Raw genomic sequence first — 22,199 nt, forward strand, 5'->3', positions numbered from 1 at the left:
ATCATATGGTTTTTGTTTTTCAATTTGTTAATGTGGTGTATTACAGTGATTGATTTGCGGATATTGAAGAATCCTTGCATCCCTGGGATAAAGCCCACTTGGTCATGGTGTATGATCTTTTTAATGTGTTGTTGGATTCTGATTGCTAGAATTTTGTTTAGGATTTTTGCATCTATGTTCATCAGTGATATTGGCCTGTAGTTTTCTTTTTTTGTGGGATCTTTGTCAGGTTTTGGTATTAGGGTGATGGTGGCCTCATAGAATGAGTTGGAAGTTTACCTTCCTCTGCAATTTTCTGGAAGAGTTTGAGCAGGATAGGTGTTAGCTCTTCTCTAAATTTTTGGTAGAATTCAGCTGTGAAGCCGTCTGGACCTGGGCTTTTGTTTGCTGGAAGATTTTTGATTACAGTTTCAATTTCCGTGCTTGTGATGGGTCTGTTAAGATTTTCTATTTCTTCCTGGTCGAGTTTTGGAAAGTTGTACTTTTCTAAGAATTTGTCCATTTCTTCCTCGTTGTCCATTTTATTGGCATATAATTGTTGATAATAGTCTCTTATAATCCTTTGTATTTCTGTGTTGTCTGTTGTGATCTCTCCATTTTTGTTTCTAATTTTATTGATTTGATTTTTCTCCCTTTGTTTCTTGATGAGTCTGGCTAATGGTTTATCAATTTTATTTATACTTTCAAAGAACCAGCTTTTGGCTTTGTTGATTTTTGCTATGGTCTCTTTTGTTTCTTTTGCATTTATTTCTGCTCTAATTTTTAAGATTTCTTTCCTTCTACTAACCCTGGGGTTCTTCATTTCTTCCTTTCCTAGTTGCTTTAGGTGTAGAGTTAGGTTATTTGTTTGACTTGTTTCTTGAGGTGTGCCTGTATTGCTATGAACTTTCCCCTTAGGACTGCTTTTACTGTGTCCCACAGGTTTTGGGTTGTTGTGTTTTCATTTTCATTCGTTTCTATGCAAATTTTGATTTCTTTTTTGATTTCTTCTGTGATTTGTTGGTTATTCAGCAGGGTGTTGTTCATCCTCCATATGTTGGAATTTTTAATAGTTTTTCTCCTGTAATTGAGATCTAATCTTACTGCATTGTGGTCAGAAAAGATGCTTGGAATGATTTCTATTTTTTTGAATTTACCAAGGCTAGCTTTATGGCCCAGGATGTGATCTATCCTGGAGAAGGTTCCATGTGCGCTTGAGAAAAAGGTGAAATTCATTGTTTTGGGATGAAATGTCCTATAGATATCAATTAGGTCTAACTGGTCTATTGTATCGTTTAAAGTTTGTGTTTCCTTGTTAATTTTCTGTTTAGTTGATCTATCCATAGGTGTGAGTGGGGTATTAAAGTCTCCCACTATTATTGTGTTATTGTTAATTTCTCCTTTCATACTTGTTAGCATTTGTCTTACATACTGCGGTGCTCCCGTGTTGGGTGCATATATATTTATAATTGTTATATCTTCTTCTTGGATTGATCCTTTGATCATTATGTAGTGACCTTCTTTGTCTCTTTTCACAGCCTTTGTTTTAGAGTCTATTTTATCTGATATGAGTATTGCTACTCCTGCTTTCTTTTGGTCCCTATTTGCATGGAAAATCTTTTTCCAGCCCTTCACTTTCAGTCTGTATGTGTCCCCTGTTTTGAGGTGGGTCTCCTGTAGACAACATATGTAGGGGTCTTGTTTTTGTATCCATTCAGCCAGTCTTTGTCTTTTGGTTGGGGCATTCAACCCATTTACGTTTAAGGTAATTACTGATAAGTATGATCCCGTTGCCATTTACTTTATTGTTTGGGGTTCGAATTTATACATCATTTTTGTGTTTCCTGTCTAGAGAATATCCTTTAGTATTTGTTGGAGAGCTGGTTTGGTGGTGCAGAATTCTCTCAGCTTTTGCTTGTCTGAGAAGCTTTTGATTTCTCCTTCATACTTGAATGAAATCCTTGCTGGGTACAATAATCTGGGCTGTAGGTTATTTTCTTTCATCATTTTAAGTATGTCTTGCCATTCCCTCCTGGCTTGAAGAGTTTCTACTGAAAGATCAGCTGTTATCCTTCTGGGAATTCCCTTGTGTGTTATTTGTTGTTTTTCCCTTGCTGCTTTTAATATTTGTTCTTTATGTTTGATCTTTGTTAATTTGATTAATATGTGTCTTGGGGTGTTTCGCCTTGGGTTTATCCTGTTTGGGATTCTCTGGGTTTCTTGGACTTGGGTGATTATTTCCTTCCCCAGTTTAGGGAAGTTTTCAACTATTATCTCCTCAAGTATTTTCTCATGGTCTTTCTTTTTGTCTTCTTCTTCTGGAACCCATATGATTCGAATGTTGTAGCGTTTAATATTGTCCTGGAGATCTCTGAGATTGTCCTCATTTCTTTTAATTCGTTTTTCTTTTATTCTCTCTGATTCATTTATTTCTACCATTCTATCTTCTAATTCACTAATCCTATCTTCTGCCTCTGTTATTCTACTATTTGTTGCCTCCAGAGTGTTTTTAATTTCATTTATTGCATTATTCATTATATATTGACTCTTTTTTATTTCTTCTAGGTCCTTGTTAAACCTTTCTTCCATCTTCTCAATCCTTGTCTCCAAGCTATTTATCTGTGATTCCATTTTAATTTCAAGATTTTGGATCAATTTCACTATCATTATTCAGAATTCTTTATCAGGTAGATTCCCTATCTCTTCCTCTTTTGTTTGGTTTGGTGGGCGTTTATCCTGTTCCTTTATCTGCTGGCTATTCCTCTGTTTCTTCATCTTGTTTAAATTGCTGAGTTTGGGGTGTCCTTTCTGTATTCTGGCAGTTTGTGGAGTTCTCTTTATTGTGGCTTTTCCTCGCTGTGTGTGGGTTTGTACAGGTGGCTTGTCAAGGTTTCCTGGTTAGGGAAGCTTGTGTCGGTGTTCTGATGGGTGGAGCTGTATTTCTTCTCTTTGTTCAGTCGCGCTGTGGGGAGGGAGGGAGGGATGCTGCAAACAAATAACACTGGCGTGCGCTCGCAGTGCCTCAGCCACACTGGGTCTGCCCCCGCTCACGGCGCGTGTAGCCTCCCTGCCCACACTGCTCGGGCTCTAGGTTGTTCTGCCGGGAACAATCTGAGGCTGGCCCTGGGTTGCATGTACCTCCCAGGTCCAAGCCGCTCAGGTTCAGGCACTCGGGTAGTCCTCAGAGGCGCAGACTCAGTTGGGCCTGAGTTTTGTGCTCTTCCCAGGTCCGAGCAGCTCAAGTGATGAGCAGCTCAATGCTGCGACTTATCGCCTCCCCGCCACTCGGTTATCTGGGTGTAAAACCGGCGCACCTTCTCAGGCAGATGTTAACCATCCAGACCCCCAAAAAGTTTTAGTTAGCAAAGAAGCCTGCTTACAGTTTTATAGATAATGTCTCTCTGGGGCTGTGATTGCCCCCTTCCGGCTCTGGCTGCCTGTCACCGGAGGGGGAAGGTCTGCAGCCGGCTATCTCTGTTCAATTCTTTGTTCAGTGCGCGGGCCTGGCGGTGTCTTAGGTTGGGGCTGGCTTTTCGCGTGGTAGATATCCCACAGTCTGGTTTGCTAGCCCAAATTATTTTGCTCAGATAGTGTTCAGGGTATTCAGGCCAGATTCTTACTCTAAGCGATGCAGCTGCGCCTCCCTGCCCAGCCCTCGCTTGCTAATGGCGCGTGCAGGCGTCTGCGCTGCTTCTCCGCTGGGGGAGTTACCGTAGGACACGCAATCTTCGAGTTTTAATTGTTTATTTATTTTTTCTTCCTGTTATGTTGCCCTCTGTGCTTCCAAAGCTCGGCACAGATTCGGCAGTGAGAAGGTTTCCTGGTGTTTGGAAACTTCTCTCTTTTTAAGACTCCCTTCCCGGGACGGAACTCCGTCCCTCCCTCTTTGTCTCTTTTTTTGTCTTTTATATTTTTTCCTACCTCCTTTCAAAGAGTTGGATTGCTTTTCTTGGTGCCTGATGTCCTCTGCCAGCATTCAGAAGTTGTTTTGTGGAATTTACTCGACGTTTAAATGCTCTTTTGATGAATTTGTGGGGGAGAAAGTGTTCTTCCCGTCCTACTCCTCCGCCATCTTGGCTCCTCCTCTTCAGAGTATTTTAAATAGAAGACACAAGTACTATGCTATATTTTTGTAAGAAAGTATGGAAAATAAGAATACACAACCATTTTTGCAAAAGAAACATAGGAAGGATAAATCAGAAGTGAGTGAAACTGATCATCTGAAGGAGGTGAGTTGAAATAAAGAAGAAATACCAAGAAAGAGACAGAGATGTCTCTAAATGTACTGTTTTTATAGTTTTGATTTTTTGACCCATGTAAATATTTTACCATACAAAAAATAAAATGAAATTATCAAATATGCAGAACGATCCTAAAACTGAATATAAACAGAAAGAAATAAACCCATCCAAATATTAAATTTGTAAGATAACTATACAGAAGGAAAAAATCTAATATAAATAATTTTTGGTGATAGTAATTGGACTATACTTCTCAATGAGACATATTCTAAAAATAACTGTGAAGAAATTTTGAAACTTTCTAACAGTATTTTTTTGGTATTCACATGAATGTAATAATTTCAAAATCATTTGCATATATCACAGCAATGAGCAAAGGAGTAAATATATTGGTATCGTTGAGAACCAGGGAGGTTGAGAACTTGGAGAAAATCATTGTGGAGGAATGTGATACAAAGAAAGAATGGGAAAAAGAGAGGAAAAATCTGTAGTATTGGATTGGAATTATAGGTGTTAATGGGCTTTCCTGGTGGCTCGGATGGTAAACAATTCGCCTACAATGCAGGAGACCCGGGTTGGATCCCTGGGTTGGGAAGATGCCTTGGAGAAGAGAACTGGCTACCTACTCCCGTATTCTTGCCTGGAGAATTCCATGGTCAGAGGAGCCTGGTGGGCTACAGTCCATGGGTTTGTAAAGAGTTGGACATGACTGAGCAACTAACACTTTCACTTTTCACATAATAAAGATAACAAATATTTCCATCATTAAAAAAAAAAATTCTACCAGAAACAAAGAATGTAGCAATTGACTTTTTGAATTTGAGAAGTCAAGGCAAAGATATCTTAAATTTTCCACATAATACTAAATGCTAAATAGTAGTACTAAATACTAAAAAGTACAAAGGAACATATGTCAAAGTCTCATTTCTATCCTTTGCTGGATTTTCTTGTCTGTAATATCTGTAATATAAGATTCATGATGGCTGCTTAACTGGTGTGTGTGTGTGTGTGTGAGAGAGAGAGAGAGAGGATATAAAAAATAGAAAATGCATTAACATGGTAGCTCTACAGAGTAAGAACTCAACAAATGCTCATATGTTCACTCTCTTCTTCCTTCACCCATTTTTATTTCTATTATTTTCATTCCTTCTTAAAATCTCAGGGCCAGAGAGCCACCTACCCAATGACAGATAAGTGCCTTAAGAAGAACTAAAGTTTGTAATCCCATGAACTGTAGCCTTCCAGGTTCCTCTGTCCATGGAATTCTCTAGGCAAGAATACTGAAGTGGGTTGCCATTCCCTTCTCCAGAGAATGTTCCTGACCCAGGGTTTGAACCCAGGTCTCCCACATTGGCAGGCAGATTCTTTATTATCTGAGCTGCCAGGGAAAGCAAGAAGAGAGTAGGGGGGTAGAAGCCATGGACAAAAATGTGGGACTACAGTCATCTTTATGATGACTGTTGCAAACATTTTTGATTGGTCAAATGTCCTGGCATAGAATTTTCCTACCTCAGTACACACTTCTGCTGTTGACAATGAACGCTCCCCTCATCCCTCTCTTCCTCCTACCCCCATCCCATTCCCTTATCAGCCTCCTCTTTCCACACAAGGACAGAAAAGTTGGATGCAACCTTTCCCTTCATCTAAAACCTGTCTCCCTCTACCCCTTTCAGAGGAAAGAGGATCAAGGGCAGGCAGTCTGCAGTCTTCCTAGTTCCTTGTCCAAGAACTGGACAGGGGCTCGCTTGTCACCATGGCAAAGCTGAGTGAGGCTACTTGATCCCCCATTTTCTTTTAAGTTGTCCACAACCCACCCAGTTGACTCCTTCATCCTATTCTTCTCTCCAGTTTTCAATAAAACAGAAGGAGACACAAAATCTTGGGACTGGTGGGAAAAGTAGAATGGGCCAAAGAGGTCATCTAGTTTGTGAGATCTTAGTTCTTGATTTAGCTACAGTAGGGCCCACAGACTTCATGGGTTTCTTGGGGCAGAGCGACCCATACTGGTTGCTGAGGTAAATGCCATAAATAGAACCACAAAGGAGACAGGACAAGCCTTTCCCCATCACCTCTGCCATGAGCAATAGATGGCAGATGGTTCTCCAGATTGCTAAAGCAGAGGTTTCATTTCTTTGTCCGTTGGATTGTGTACTGTTCCATAAAGAAACTACCTTTAGTAGGAAAGGGATTCCCTGGTGGTTCAGATGGTAAAGAGTCTGCCTACAATGCGGAAGACCCAAGTTTGATCCCTGGATCAGGAAGATCCCCTGGATAAGAAAATTGCAACCCACTGCAGTATTCTTGCCTGGAAAATCCCATGGACAGGGGAGCCTGGTTGGCTATAGTCCACAGGTTCGCAAAGAGTCAGACATGACCGAGCAACTTCACCTTCACTTTTCTTAGTATGAAAGATTTTTAAGGGAAAAAAAATCAGTAGTTTGGGCATCTCATGTATAGGTAGGGCATTACGGGCAGTCTCCTTACTTGAATGTGTATTTCACATTCAGCAAATATGCTACTTTCTTCTCAAAGTCTTTCCTGTGTCCCCAAGGGAGCTGCTTCTCCTCTGGGAATTGAACGCCCTTGATGTGCACCTCTCCTGCAACACTTAGCACTTTCTGTCATGTATTCTGCTTTTGTAGGTGACTTGTCTCTCACTCCTGAGGATGTAAGTCATGGCTGGCTTATTTTTGCATTTCTCATAGGCTTTAGTAAAAACTTTTATGACAGGAAATACTGTATATGTACATATGTATGTATACACACACACACACACACACATATATATAGAGAGAGCATTTACTATCATATATACACACACACACACACAGAGAGAGAGAGCATTTACTATCATATATATATATATATACACACACACACACACACACATACACACACACACACACACACATGCATACATACTCAGTGAGGAACAATGACAAAGAGGAGAATCATCTCTATGACACCTGTAGGAGTCGCCCATGGTCCTATAGACCCTCTAAGGTTCATATAATTTCACCCAAATTCAGAGACTCACCATTTTGTGCCACTGATCTTGACAATGCAGAATTCTTATTTTGTAACTCTTTTTTTGTGTGTAACAGATGTTTGTGAGCATCTGTGAGATTTGAACCTCTTCACAACTTCTTCCTCATATCTTTTATATCAACTCAAGTCTCATCCCAATCTTCCTAATGGAGAAAGACCTGACTCCCCTCAAAACCAAACTCCCCAAAGGATGTTGCCTGTCTCAATTTCCTCATTTTCTAATCTCACTTTAGTTCCCACATTCCAAATGACCCCAAATAAAAGGGCCCTCTTCTCAGCACTCAGCTCTATGCATCGTTCCTCCTTGAAGCACTCTTCTCCTGACTCCTATGACACTCTACCAGATTTCCACTCATGTCTCTGTTGACTGATTCTTGATATCCTCTGCTCCTCATCATCTCTACCTCATCTTCAAATGCTGGAGTTCCCAGGCCCCAGTCATGGGTCCTCGTCCACTTTATGTTCTCTTCACTCTTTCATCCACACCCAAGGCTGCAATAACACATACCACACAGTTCTCTCATATTTGCTTTTAAGCAAATCTTCATTCAGTCCAACTCCGAATGCCCTACAAGCTAGAAGACCTTGGAAATCCCACCCATCCCAGTATTGATTAATTATGAATTCTCTCATAGAAACAGAACAGATTGATGGTTGCAGGAGCAGAGGGCAAGGGGGAGATGGGAGAAGTGAATGAAGATGGTGTAAGATGCAAACTTCCAGTTGTAAAATGAATAAGATCTGGGGATGTAATATGTATATGGTAACTATAGTTAATAACACTTTCTGGTGCATTTGAAAGTTGCTAAGATAATAAATCATAAAAATTCTTCAAAGTTCTCAGCACATAAAAAAACAGACTATAACTGTGAGGTGATGGATATGTTAATCAACCCTATTGTAATCATTTTGATATATACATATATATAAAATCATCATATTGTACACCTTAAACTGACATAATGTTATATGTGAATTATATCTCAATAAAGCTATAAAGAAAAAGAATTTCTTATTTTTCCAGTGGGATATTGCCCTTGAATGTGTGGCAGAAAAAAATAAACTGTGAGATTGAAACTATCTAAAATGTGAATAAATAAATGGAGAAACAACTTATCCAGAGGAAATGTTTTGAGTGTAGAAATAAGAAATCTAGGTGCAGATTATAATCTTTGTATTGCTTTCATATTCTGTTGGTGCTGTGCTTTCCCACTGCAGAGTGAGGTCCATGCAATGGTCAGTTTCACGTGCCTTCACAGACAAGGATGTGTCTCTTCTGACAGTTAACAGGCCTGGTCCATACAGCTGTCTCCAAACTAACAGCAAGTCCCCTTGCTTGTCTCTAGCAATTAAAAAAACTGCCTTTTCTAGTGGATCTATTCATAGCTTGATCAAGATTGTTTTTTTAAAAGAAGATGTATTCTCAAAAAAAAAAAAAAAATTCCTGAGAGAGACTGAGATGGCACACTTAAAAATCATCCAAGCAATTGAGCCTTCTGGAACTTTTTGTTTTGAAACATTTTTGCAGCATGCCTTTAGGTGTGGAGCTTTAACAGTGTGAAACAAGCTCATGGAATTTAAAATCAGTATATGTGTCACAAACACTCAAGTATCTGGAGCTTTGTGTAGAGCATTTCCCCAAATTCTTTTTTATCCAATGCCTTCTGTTGGCATAAATTATATGACTGCCATCCTGTAATACTCTGTTCTTTGAAGGCAGGTCATGGATTTTCACCTTTGTATCCTCCATAGCATAAGCACTCTGCTTTTTAAAGAATAATTCTAAGTGGCTATTTGTTGAAATCAGTGTTATCAGCAATTTTGCTTTGTATATGGAAGTTCTTCTGCTTCTGCCCTTCTCTGTGGCCTATGAAAGTCACTCAGTCATGTTTGACTCTTTTTGACCCCATGGACTGTATAATCCATGGAATTCTCCAGACCTGAATACTGGAATGGGTAGCCATTTCCTTCTCCAGGGGACCTTCCTAACCCAGGGGTTGAACCCAGGTCTCCCACATTGCAGGCAGATTCTTTACCAGCTGAGCCACCAGGGAAGCCCTCTCTGTTACCTGGGATGTCCCCCACAGACTGACCCCAGAAGGATATCTCACTTGGTTTCATCTACCATCTTCACAGCATTGCATGCACTGGACTTCACTGGCTCCCCTCTCCCTACCAGACCATATGTTTCCTGTATCCTGAGCCATCTGAGATGCTTCCTGTGAAGTGTTGATAGAACATGCTGCTCTACGAGAATGTGGTGGTTGCTAATGGGTTCACTTTTTAATTCTCCCAGTTAATATAGTTATAACTAGTTGGTTACAATAATGTAGCAACAATAGCAATAGTTAGCATTTATTATAAAAGTGCCTGGCATATAACAGATACACACCAATTATTGACAGTGTAATCACCAGTGACAATGACCATTGTTATTAATAATAGCAAAATGATCATATTGAGCTCATACTGCACTGGGCTGTTTTTCTCTTGCCTATCTCAAAGAAGATATTGGAATTATAGTTATTTTGTGTTCGAGATTTGATTTGGAGTTACAAGTCATTTAATTTTTTTTAAAAGCATACAAACTGTGTATACAGGGGTGTGTGTGTGTGTGTGTGTGTGTGTGTGTACATGCACACGTGTTTCTCTTCATTTCAAAGCAATTCCAAAGCTTTGTGGAATGGCGGTTATGTATGCAGGTTTTGGCATCTAGCTGTGCTTGTGCTTAGTCACTCAGTCGTGTCTGACTCTTTGCGACCCCGTGGGCTGGAGCCTCCACCAGGCTCCTCTGTCCCTGGGGATTCTCCAGGCAAGAACACTGGAGGGGGTTGCCATGCCCTCCCCCAGAGCCTGGGTTCAAATTCAGCTTTGTCACAAGCTAACTTCTGTGATCTTTGGCAACTTAACCTCTCTTTTTAAAGAATAGCACTTTCACCTTTGTAAAAAGGAATAATTATAGTATCTAGCTCATAGTATTGTGAAGATTAAATGACATAATGAGTGTCTGTTGGGTCATACAATAGCACTCACTAGTGTACATTGCTTTTCTTTTTATTATTACTGTTATTTTAAAAGAACTGGAAAATACAGAAAAGGAAAAAAGAAAATAGTCACATACAATTCCATTTTAATACACAGTAGTAACATCCCAGACTATGTGCTTCAGATCTTTTTCTGTTTATAGATATGCCTATGTTCAGTTTTTGTAAAATTAGAAATTATTATATATCACCACTTTATAAGTTTACTTTTCTTTGCCTAATATACACTCTTGTATGTTGTATTGAGTTGCATATTAGTTCATTATATGTGTGTTCTGTAATTTATTCATTGGACATTTAGATTGCTATGAATTTTTCACTCATGAATACCAGCAATGTGAAATAATCTAATTACCTTTGGGGTTGTATTCAGATTAATTTCTTGGTAATTTATAGAAAATCATTTAATAAGCTATAGATATAAAACATTTAATACTTTTAAATAAATTTGAAAATTGGCTTTCATAAAAACTTTAATTTTATTTTCATCAATAGTATATAATGTTTTTAGTTTCCATGTAACCTTGCCAAGCCAGCATAATATATATGCATGCATATATCTTATCTTACCCAGTCTAATGACTTCTATTGAGCAATATGGGGCAAGTTGTTTTAATTCTGAGCCTCAGATTCCTAACCTGTAAAATTAACTAACGAGAGTAGAATTCAGAAATACAGTCACAGGTTCTAAAGTTGATATTGATTGCAGAGCCTCTCCGTGCTCCATCTGGGAAGTGTAGCTCAAATGAGAAAAGACTGTAGTGGAGTCGGGTTAACACCAGATGAGGCTGAGGGGATGACTGTCAGCGAGCATCTCCCTGGTGCTGTCATGACTGCTCAGAATGTCTCAGTGTTTATCAATGTTCATCAGACATGCATATTCTAATTCAGAGGGTGATGTGCATAACATATATAATTAAAATCTATTTTATTTTATTGCCAGCTGCTTTGCTTTAAAATGCATGCTCCATAAGGACAGAGATCTTTGTCTTATTTATTGATGTATTTTAAACACCTAACACAGAGCCTGACATGTAGTAAAGTTTCAGTAATAAATATCTATTGAATAAGCAAATAAACTGAATGAAGCTACCCTATAGCTTTCCAGAGGCTTCACCCTCTGGTAACCAGCAGAATGCCCTCCCCAGGATAACCGTAGATGAGCTGCCATGACTGGGACCTCTTTCCAGAAACCACTGCTATGTCCCATGACACAGTCTTTCTCAGATGTGTTAATACCTGCAGACTGGTTAATATCCAGCCTCCCCTTCTAGAATCCACATACTTCACAGAAATATTGGGTCTTTCTACTTGAACTCATGTTGGTTGTGTTAATGGTTTGACTCAAGAGGAGTATTATTTCCAAGTTCCTAGGGACCCTTTCATTGCTGCCCCTTAGTACTATGTAGAACTACCACTTTATGGACTAGTTGAGAGAATATTATATGATATAACATATAGTAAGAAAGATAGAACCGTTCATCTAAGCAATATGCTGTGGTGGTTAAAAACCCAGGACCCAGAGTCAAATTTCCTCAGTTCAAACCTGGATTCCAAAATTTAACAGTTCTGTCAACTTCAGCAAGTAACTTGATCACACAGTGTTCAGTTTTCTCATCTGTAAAATGCAGCTCGTACCTACACTATAGAATCGATGTGTGGGTGAAATGAGTTAAAACATATGAAGAAGTAGAAATAGTAAGTGAATATTATTACTATATCTGTAATAATTGCATTGAAAATTTACTATGTGTCAAAACCCAAATTTATATTACTTCAGATAGTCTTTAAAGCAACTCTGTAGACTGACCATTATTGTTATTCATAACTCATGAATGAGGATATTGAGGTTCAGAAGGTTTTAGTAATGCTCTAAAATCACATAGCTAGTGAATGGTGGAAACTGGGTTTAAATGCAGATGTGTATGAAATATTCTCTCATGGAGAAATTTTTCTTAGAATTAAAATATCTACATTCTCACTGACATTACGATTTTCTATTATCTGATTTATAGTATTTTTAGTCATGCTTACAACCCTAGAACATTTTTCAAGAAACTAGCTTTACATGAATGTGAATATCTAAGCAACCATCTGTGGGTCTGAGGGTCTATTGTTTCTAAAGACTCTTACAGTCACTTTTAGTGATTCAACTGTGGTCCAGTTTATGCGTGTCTGTATTTCCTTTCCTAGGACTTAGAAAAACTCAGTCAATTAAATAGTGAAATACAATTTAAAAATTATAAGGTGACAAAAGATGACCAAAACCAGATAATTTGCATTCCATGGTGCTGGTTTGGTAAACATTATAATCTCATCAAAAGAACAGCTATCCTTGAAGATCAAAATGCAATGATTTCAGGATTCATTCAGCAGTGTGTTGAAGTTACAGGCACGCTAACCCAACAGTGATTCTGTGGGTGTGGAAGTGCCCTGACACCAGCAGTTGTAGAGACTCATGCACTCTAAAGTAACTGGTTGACCAAGGGCCCTGTGAGTGGCCAATATCCTTCTCATCACAGTAACAGACTTGAAATTTGAACCCTTTTCAGATATCCTAGCAGACAAAACAATACAACTGAAAAGTAATCCATTTAAAATGTCTGTGCACCTCTGTATTTGTGGGCATGATTTGCTATGCCATATTTCACGGATAATTTTTTATACCCCTGAGATACGTGTTTTCATTGAAGCACACTGTAAAACGTTGTGCTATCTTTTGCCAGGGGAATGAGTTGTGATATTTGGTAGGCAGTGTCCTGAGAACTAGCATTGCTACAAATTAGCAGAATAGCGGTAATTTGTGCATCCTGCTTATTCAGGAAACCCATTAGAATGTTAACTCTGATGGCATGGGTTTACACAGGATTCAACTTGATGTTTAAAGATCCTTTTTTCTCCTCAACAGGTTAATTATGTATGGCTTTGTGAAGGCTATGGTATATGCTGACCAGCTGAAAAATGGAGACTTTCATTTCACTGACTGTTTGTTTTTTGGTTCACTGATGTCTGCTACAGATCCAGGTAATTGCCCAAATAATATGTTTTCTTCTTTCTGAGAGTCAAACATTTAAATTGAATTTTTCTCTAAACAGCATCACCCGAGTCAACATAATAATTCCTTATTCCTTTTCACCTGCAGTTGACATATCTGTTAGTGATTTTAAAAAGCAGGTGAATATTCTAACAGCTCTCAAAAAATGGTTCTCAAAGAAACTTAAAGTAATGGGGAAGACTCTTTGAAATTCTCCATTGTCCGCTTCCCTAGAACATGTAGCCATCTTGACTTATGGCTCTTAATTCTTCTCTGTTTAACTTGTCTTCTTTCAAAAATGCTCCATCGCAGTGGTCCCCAACCTTTTTTGGCAGCAGGGACCAGTTTTGAAGAAGACAGTTTATCCATGTACCAGCAGATTGGGGGGTGGGGCGCGGTGAATAGTTTGGGGTTGATTCAAGCATCTATTAATGCCACCACTGATCTGACAGGAGGTAGAGCTCAGGTCATAATTCCAGCAATGGGGAGAGGCTGCAAATACAGATGAAGCTTCGTTCATTCAACCACTGCTCACCTCCTCCTGTGCGGGCCAGTGCCTAACAAGCCATGGACTTGGTACTGGCCTATGGCCCAGGGGTTCAAGACCCTTGCTCTATTGAGTTAAATGGTAAGATAATTTTGAAAATTGATTGCTATATGTTTCAAGCATATTAAGAATAGGGAAAATAGTAAAAAGAGTTTTCATATACCTTCATATTATCAAATTATGATAATAATCAAATTTGGCCAAAGTGTTTTATCAATATCCTCCTACATTCCTTCTCACTATAACTAAATTATATTAAAAACAAGTCTCAGACATCATATCATTTTATTTGCAAATGTTTTAAAAAATGACAGTTGTCATTATGAAACCTAAAAATATTAACAATCTTAATATTATCAAAGTGCTATCCTCTGTTCAAAAAGGCAGAATTTTCTTATTGTCATTATCATTATTAGTTCATGTAGTAGTTTGTACAAATTAGAACCCAAATAAGGCTATACATTACAATTGATGGATATGGCATCTAGTATTTTTTTAATCTATATGTTACCCTTCCATCTTCTATTTTTCTTGTCACTTATTTATTGCAAAAAGAAAGACAATTGTCTATGGTTGAATTAAATATGATTGCTTAAAATGTTCCCCTAGCCTCAGGATTTCTTGTAAACTGATGGTTAAATCTAGAAATTGAGTCAGATCAGGGTTCATTTGTTTGGCAAGATTACTTGCGTGCCCTGAATCTCTACAGAGTCACATCAGGAAGCACAGTGTTTGGTGACCCAGCCATCAGTCTGATCCATCACACTGCTGAATTGCTGCTCCAGCAAAGACCACCGGAACACACCTGTAGTTGAATAAGACATGTTTATTACATGTTATAATGAAGAAACTGCTCACCAGAGGAACACTGGGACCTCTCAGAGCGTGTTAGAAAGGAATTGTTATAGGATGTGGGCTAATGCTTGGTGATTTTAGGGAGGGCTTAAGGAATCGGGGTTTTTCTCTGGATTAGATACTGTCAGAAAGCACGAATGACTGGACATTTTAGTAAATCTTCTCTAGCAGGAGGAAAGACTGAATAGAGCCGAAGCCTACAATTGGTAAAGAAACAGCATCACTCATAATAACCAGGATAGGGATGCTGTGGTTTGGACAGTGTTCATTATTTGGGTTTAAATGTGATTACCCAGTAGTCTTGTTTTTGTCTTGATTCTTTATGGTCACAGAGTGAACTTGTCTGATGTTTTATGTGAAATTGTTTACACTCAACAAGAGAACAACAAGGCCCAGCTGATAGTAACAGGCCAGCTCCCACATACCAGGGGCTGCTCCTCTCTTTCTTAGAATAGCCCAGCAGCATTGGCACCATGTGGCACCTTGTTTTAAATACAGCACCAGAGCTGCTGAATCAGCTTCTAAAATTTAACAATATCCTCAGGTGGTTTATGAATGCATGCATGCTTGCCTGCTCAGTCACTTCAGTTGTGTCCAACTCTTTGTGACCGTATGGACTGCTGCCTACCAGGCTTCTCTGTCGATGGGATTCTCCAGGCAAGAATACTGGAGTGGGTTGCCATGCCTCCTCCAGGGGATTTTCCCAGCCCAGGGTTTGAACCTGCATCTCTTGCATCACCTGCATTGCAGGTGGATTCTTTACCCACTGAGCCACCTGGGAAGCCCCAAGTGGTTTATATGCACACTAAATTTTGAAATTTAGCTAGTCAAATCAAATCCCAGTCATGGGGAAGTTCTGTAATCAAATGACCTTCAACCAGACCAATTTACCTGGCTCCTGAGAAATTTGTATGCTGGTCAAGAAGCAACAGTTAGAACTGCACATGGAACAATGGACTGGTTCAAAAGCAGGAAAGAATCACATCAAGGTTGTGTATTGTCACCTGACTTATTTAACTCATATGCAGAGTACAGCATGTGAGAGGCTCAAGCTGGAATCAAGGTTGCCAGGAGAAATATCAATAACCTCAGATAGGTAGATGATACCACCCTTATGGCAGAAAGCAAAGAGGAACTGAAGAACATCTTGATGAAAGTGAAAGAAGAGAGTTAAAATTTTGGCTTAAAACTCAACATTCAAAAAACTAAGATCATGGCATCTGGTCCCATCATTTCATGGCAAATAGATAGGGAAACAATGGAAACAGTGAGAGACTTTATTATCTTGGTCTCCAAAATCACTGCAGATAGTGACTGCAGCCATGAAATTAAAAAAGACACTTGCTCCTTGGAATAAAAGCTATGACAAATCTAGACATTATATTAAAAATCAGAGACATCACTTTGCCGACAAAGATCCGTATTGTCAAAGCTATGGTTTTTCCAGTAGTCACATACAGATGTGAGAGTTGGATCATAAAGAAGACTGAGTGTCCAGGAATTGATGCTTTTGAACTGTGATGTTGGAGAAGACTCTTGAGAGTGCCTTAGATAGCAAAGAGATCAAACCAGTCATTCCTAAAGGAAATCAACTCTGAATATTCATTGGAAGGACTGATGCTGAACCTGAAGCTCCAATACTTTGGCCACTAATGCAAACAGTTGACTCATTGAAAAAGACCCTGATGTTGGGAAAGATTGAAGGCAGGAGAAGAAGGGGATGACAGAGGATGAGATTGTTGGATGGTATCACTTACTCTATGGACATGAGTTTGAATAAGTTCCAGGAGTTGGTGATGGACAGGGAAGCCTGGTGTGCTGTAGTCCATGGGGTTGAAAAGAGTCAGACACCACTGAGTGAGTGAACAACAACAAATTTTAGCTAATGACGTTAGTACCCATCAATGATTATGTTTAGTCTAGTATGTATTAGGGGTTATAAACTAGTGCTGTGTTAATTCTATCCTACCTTTTTGCATGTATTAGCTGGTACTCTCCCAAAAGAAGTAGTTTTCCAGATCAACAATTTGAGTGCCTGTGATATTATTTAAACAAAAAAATTCAGGATAAATTATTGATCTTTGTATTTACTAATTTTCAAAATAATGAATTATTTCTCTAGCATCTCCCACATATGATCAAGGAAGTAAATTTTTCCTTTTCTTACTTTTTTTTTTTTTTGCTTTACTTTTTAAAAAAATTTATTTATTTATTTTAATTGGAGGCTAATAACTTTACAATATTGTAGAGGCTTTTGCCATACATTGACATGAATCAGCCATGGGTGCACATGTGTCCCTCATTCTGAAGCCCCCCTCCTACTGCCCTCCCCATCCCATCTCTCAGGGTCATCCCAGTGCACTGGCCCTGAGTTCCCTGTCTCATGCTTCAAACCTAGACTGGCGATCTATTTCACATATGGTAATATACATGTTTCATTGATATTTCATTGATCTGATAGAGTGCCTGATGAACTATGGAATGAGGTTCGTGACATTGTACAGGAGACAGGGATCAAGACCATCCCCATGGAAAAGAAGTGCAAAAAAGCAAAATGGCTGTCTGGGGAGGCCTTACAAATAGCTGTGAAAAGAAGAGAAGCGAAAAGCAAAGGAGAAAAGGAAAGATATAAACATCTGAATGCAGAGTTCCAAAGAATAGCAAGAAGAAATAAGAAAGCCTTCTTCAGCGATCAATGCAAAGAAATAGAGGAAAACAACAGAATGGGAAAGACTAGAGATCTCTTCAAGAAAATCAGAGATACCAAAGGAACATTTCATGCAAAGATGGGCTCGATAAAGGACAGAAATGGTATGGACCTAACAGAAGCAGAAGATATTAAGAAGAAATGGCAAGAATACACAGAAGAACTGTACAAAAAAGATCTTCATGACCCGGATAATCACGATGGTGTGATCACTGACCTAGAACCAGACATCCTGGAATGTGAAGTCAAGTGCGCCTTAGAAAGCATCACTACAAACAAAGCTAGTGGAGGTGATGGAATTCCAGTTGAGCTATTCCAAATCCTGAAAGATGATGCTGTGAAAGTGCTGCACTCAATATGCCAGCAAATTTGGAAAACTCAGCAGTGGCCACAGGACTGGGAAAGATCAGTTTTCATTCCAATCCCAAAGAAAGGCAATGCCAAAGAATGCTCAAACTACTGCACAATTGCACTCATCTCACAAGCTAGTAAAGTAATGCTCAAAATTCTCCAAGCAAGGTTTCAGCAATACGTGAACTGTGAACTTCCTGATGTTCAAGCTGATTTTAGAAAAGGCAGAGGAACCAGAGATCAAATTGCCAACATCCGCTGGATCATAGAAAAAGCAAGAGAGTTCCAGAAAAACATCTGTTTCTGCTTTATTGACTATGCCAAAGCCTTTGACTGTGTGGATCACAATAAATTGTGGAAAATTCTGAAAGAGATGGGAATACCAGACCACCTGATCAGCCTCTTGAGAAATTTGTATGCAGGTCAGGAAGCAACAGTTAGAACTGGACATGGAACAACAGACTGGTTCCAAATAGGAAAAGGAGTTCGTCAAGGCTGTATATTGTCACCCTGTTTATTTAACTTATATGCAGAGTACCTCATGAGAAACACTGGACTGGAAGAAACACAAGCTGGAATCAAGGTTGCCGGGAGAAATATCAATAACCTCAGATATGCAAATGACACCACCCTTATGGCAGAAAGTGAAGAGGAACTCAAAAGCCTCTTGATGAAAGTGAAAGTGGAGAGTGAAAAAGTTGGCTTAAAGCTCAACATTCAGAAAATGAAGATCATGGCATCTGGTCCCACCACTTCATGGGAAATAGATGGGGAAACAGTGTCAGACTTTATTTTTGGGCTCCAAAATCACTGCAGATGGTGACTGCAGCCATGAAATTAAAAGACGCTTACTCCTTGGAAGGAAAGTTATGACCAACCTAGATAGCATATTCAAAAGCAGAGACATTACTTTGCCAACAAAGATCCGTCTAGTCAAGGCTATGGTTTTTCCTGTGGTCATGTATGGATGTGAGAGTTGGACTGTGAAGAAGGCTGAGCGCCGAAGAATTGATGCTTTTGAACTGTGGTGTTGGAGAAGACTCTTGAGAGTCCCTTGGACTGCAAGGAGATCCAACCAGTCCATTCTGAAGGAGGTCAGCCCTGGGATTTCTTTGGAAGGAATGATGCTAAAGCTGAAACTCCAGTACTTTGGCCACCTGATGCGAAGAGTTGACTCATTGGCAAAGACTCTGATGCTGGGAGGGATTGGGGGCAGGAGGAGAAGGGGACAACAGAGGATGAGATGGCTGGATGGCATCACTGACTCGATGGACATGAGTCTGAGTGAACTCCGGGAGGGAGTTGGTGATGGACAGGGAGGCCTGGGGTGCTGCGATTCATGGGGTCACAAAGAGTCGGACACGACTGAGTGACTGATCTGATCTGATCTGAATATACATGTTTCAATGTTAAAGTATCATATCAATACATGGATTTAAACATAGTTGATATGTTCCCATCTACTACAGCAATTATACTTTTTGATGAGCAAAATATTCCATTTTTGACAACTAGGGGACTCTTCAGATTTCTCCTACATCCTTTTGCCATAAACCAAAGTCTTTCAGACATTTCTTATTTTGGTGCAGGACTAGACGTTCCAACCTTATCTTGTATGTTTCCTGTACCCTGACGTGGAAACAAACATTTCTGTAAGAAATCTTGGTTCTTTATAAGAGGGAAATTTATTTAGAGCTTAAAATGTGGGCACTACTTGTTTTCATTGCTATTGCATTAGTCATTGTTTCTAGATATTTTTATTTGTTTCGAAGGAGAAATAATATCACAAGTTCATATGAATATTGTTAGTTTCAATTTATGTTTACTTAACTGCCTTGAATTTACTTTGCATTTAAATTTTTCTTCTGCTACTTTTCTTCTTTCTGTTACATTAATATAATTTCTTATGTCCTTTAAATATATTTTTTCAAGGTTACGATACACATTATCACTAAAAATATGACTATTGAAAACTGCTTAGATTTCATTGCAGTTCTTTTTAAACTTTATATATATGCCACTAGGATGAATAGCTAAAAATTACTCTGTTTTAAGAGTTCTTCAAATAATCCTCTATTTTCCACAAGTCAAATATACAATAATGTTCATGTGCTTCACTTTGCTTTTAATTTCTGTTTTAAAATTAGATTAAATATCTACAGAATTCCAAAATGAAAACAGTAGAAATGAAGAGAAATCTAGCTTTTATCCCTGTCCTCTCTACTGTGATTTTTCAACCATTTTGGCTGGTTTTTAGTTTACTCTTCTGCTTTAAATCTAAGCAAATATGCATGAATACACCCAACCAGGCACCCATGGTTCATCACCTTGCTGTTCTTTAATTAGCAGTATTTTGAAGAGTAATCCATAGCGACATATAAAGAGCTTTTTCATTTTCTTTTATAGCTGCGGAGCACTCTATAGTTTATTCAACCAGTTGTCTGTTGATAGACATTAAGGGGATTTTTTTGTCTTTTGTAGTTAATGGTGTAATAAAAAAACTTTAATAGCTTTTAGCATTTTGCCACTGTTTCTTTGGGACAGATTTCTAGAAATAGGTTAAAAAGTATTTGTAATTTTCCTGGATGCCAAATTCCTCCCCATAAAGTTTGTACCATTTTCCATTCAAACTAGCAATGTATTCTAGTGTTACATGTTCTGCACAGCCTTGCCAATGCAGAATTCTGTTACAATTTTTAATTGTTACCCACACAATAGGTGAGGGTTTTTATTTCTCTGTGGTTTGACTTATTGCTTTTCTTATTATGAGTAAGATTGAATATTTGCTTATATGTTTAGGGTACATATGCATTTTTCTTGCCACAAACCAAATGCTTTTAAGTTGCCCTTTTCCTGGTAAGGGCAGGATATATTGATATATTGATATATTTATTTTTCATGTTTCAGAAGCCCTTAATATATTAACCCTTTGTCTATAATTTAAGTTACAAATACTTTTTTAAGTTTTTTTTTAATGTATTATTTTGTTTATGGGATGTGGGAGTAAAAAGCACTTATTAATGCCTGATGTTGACCTGTTTTCTGGAAGAAGGTGAAATGAAAGTATGTCTCAGATTTGGAGCCTGAGGTATTGATTAGAGGATCATAGCTGCAGAGTGGAGTATGGGGATAGACCACTTCATCTCCAGGCCTGGAGACGACTGGCCATGAAGTCATTGCTGGAACATTTCCGCCTATTGACTCTCAGTGCCAGGGAAATGTAGAAGTCCTTTGGCATCCGTAGAAGCAAGACCCGCAGATAAAGTATTTTGAACCCATCAGTGACTTCTAGTTTGTTAGAGTTGTTGGATACTTTGTTTTTCATGGTCAAGTCCCACTTTAGGTCCCTTTTGAACAAATCTGCATGTTGAAAAGCATTGTATTCACTGTCTCTTAGTTCCAGCGCTCACGGCCAAGTTGTTGCCGTCTATGGAACGACTCAGCCAGCTCCAAGCACAAGCTTTGCTCCTCTGTGACTAGTGATCATTCCTGAGGTTATGTTTACATGACACGGGAAAAGTGATTGAAACAGAAAAAAATATCTAGCTCAGTAAGATGGCTATTAATCTGTATAGTATCAAACAACTGAGCTGACTGACTTTTTTTTAAAATACAGAATTGACTCACAGCCACAAAGAGAATCTTGGGAACCAAGTCCACTTTTCAAGCCTGGCACAGACCAGCTGTGCAACTCTGGGCACCACTTTACCTCTCTAGATTTTATGGGTTCCTGGAAGTGGAAGATATTCGATCTCCTCTTTTCCAACCACTTCATTTTACAGATGAAGAAACTGACTTTTCATCTGTAAAATGAAAAGTTTTGACTAGAGCCCTTTGCAGCTCTAACATTTTGTGATTCATAAGAATTTCTGTGACATTTTTTAAAATTTTAAACAAAGTTTTTTTTTTTTTTTAATAGTAGTTCAAAGTGAAGCTAAAGCCCTTCACCCAGACTTTTTGGAGTTCTAACCCCAACTCAGCAAATGTTAGAGAAGATCTCACATAGCAGAGACCCACAGATGAACAGAAATACTTACGCTCCCTTCTATTCTGGGAATTAATTGTTATATTAAAACACACTGAGTATACTGTCTGCTAAATTGGTACAATTTAAGATCTTCAACAACCTTTACACACCTAGTTAATCTTATCCCACAATTACACATTTATTGCCTAAATTATTGTGACTCACTAATGAGAACCTATGCTTGTTCTCCAGGTCTGATTTTTCTTGGCCTTCTTTAAATTCTTTCCCATTTAGCCTTAGCTAAATCTTAGATAGCTATTATTAACTATCCATATTTTTCTTTTATAGATACATATTTAGACTTAAATCTAATTCTTCCTCCATGTTTCTGACTCTCTTCAGCCAATTTTCAGTTTACCTCCAGTT

General features: G+C 38.6%; 1 protein-coding gene across 2 annotated transcripts in view; it reads left to right on the top strand.

Moving 5' to 3' along the window:
- SLC9A9 (solute carrier family 9 member A9) overlaps nucleotides 1-22,199 on the top strand; it is a 669,138-nt gene that overhangs the window by 172,466 nt on the left and 474,473 nt on the right. For both annotated transcript variants that reach the window (XM_061419306.1, XM_061419316.1), the window contains exon 5: nucleotides 13,221-13,336. In XM_061419306.1, coding sequence (XP_061275290.1) covers nucleotides 13,221-13,336 — 116 coding nt within the window. The remainder of the gene's footprint in view (nucleotides 1-13,220; nucleotides 13,337-22,199) is intronic.

This window comes from Bos javanicus, chromosome 1 (assembly GCF_032452875.1).
Source record: "Bos javanicus breed banteng chromosome 1, ARS-OSU_banteng_1.0, whole genome shotgun sequence".
Taxonomy (NCBI): Eukaryota; Metazoa; Chordata; class Mammalia; order Artiodactyla; family Bovidae; genus Bos; species Bos javanicus.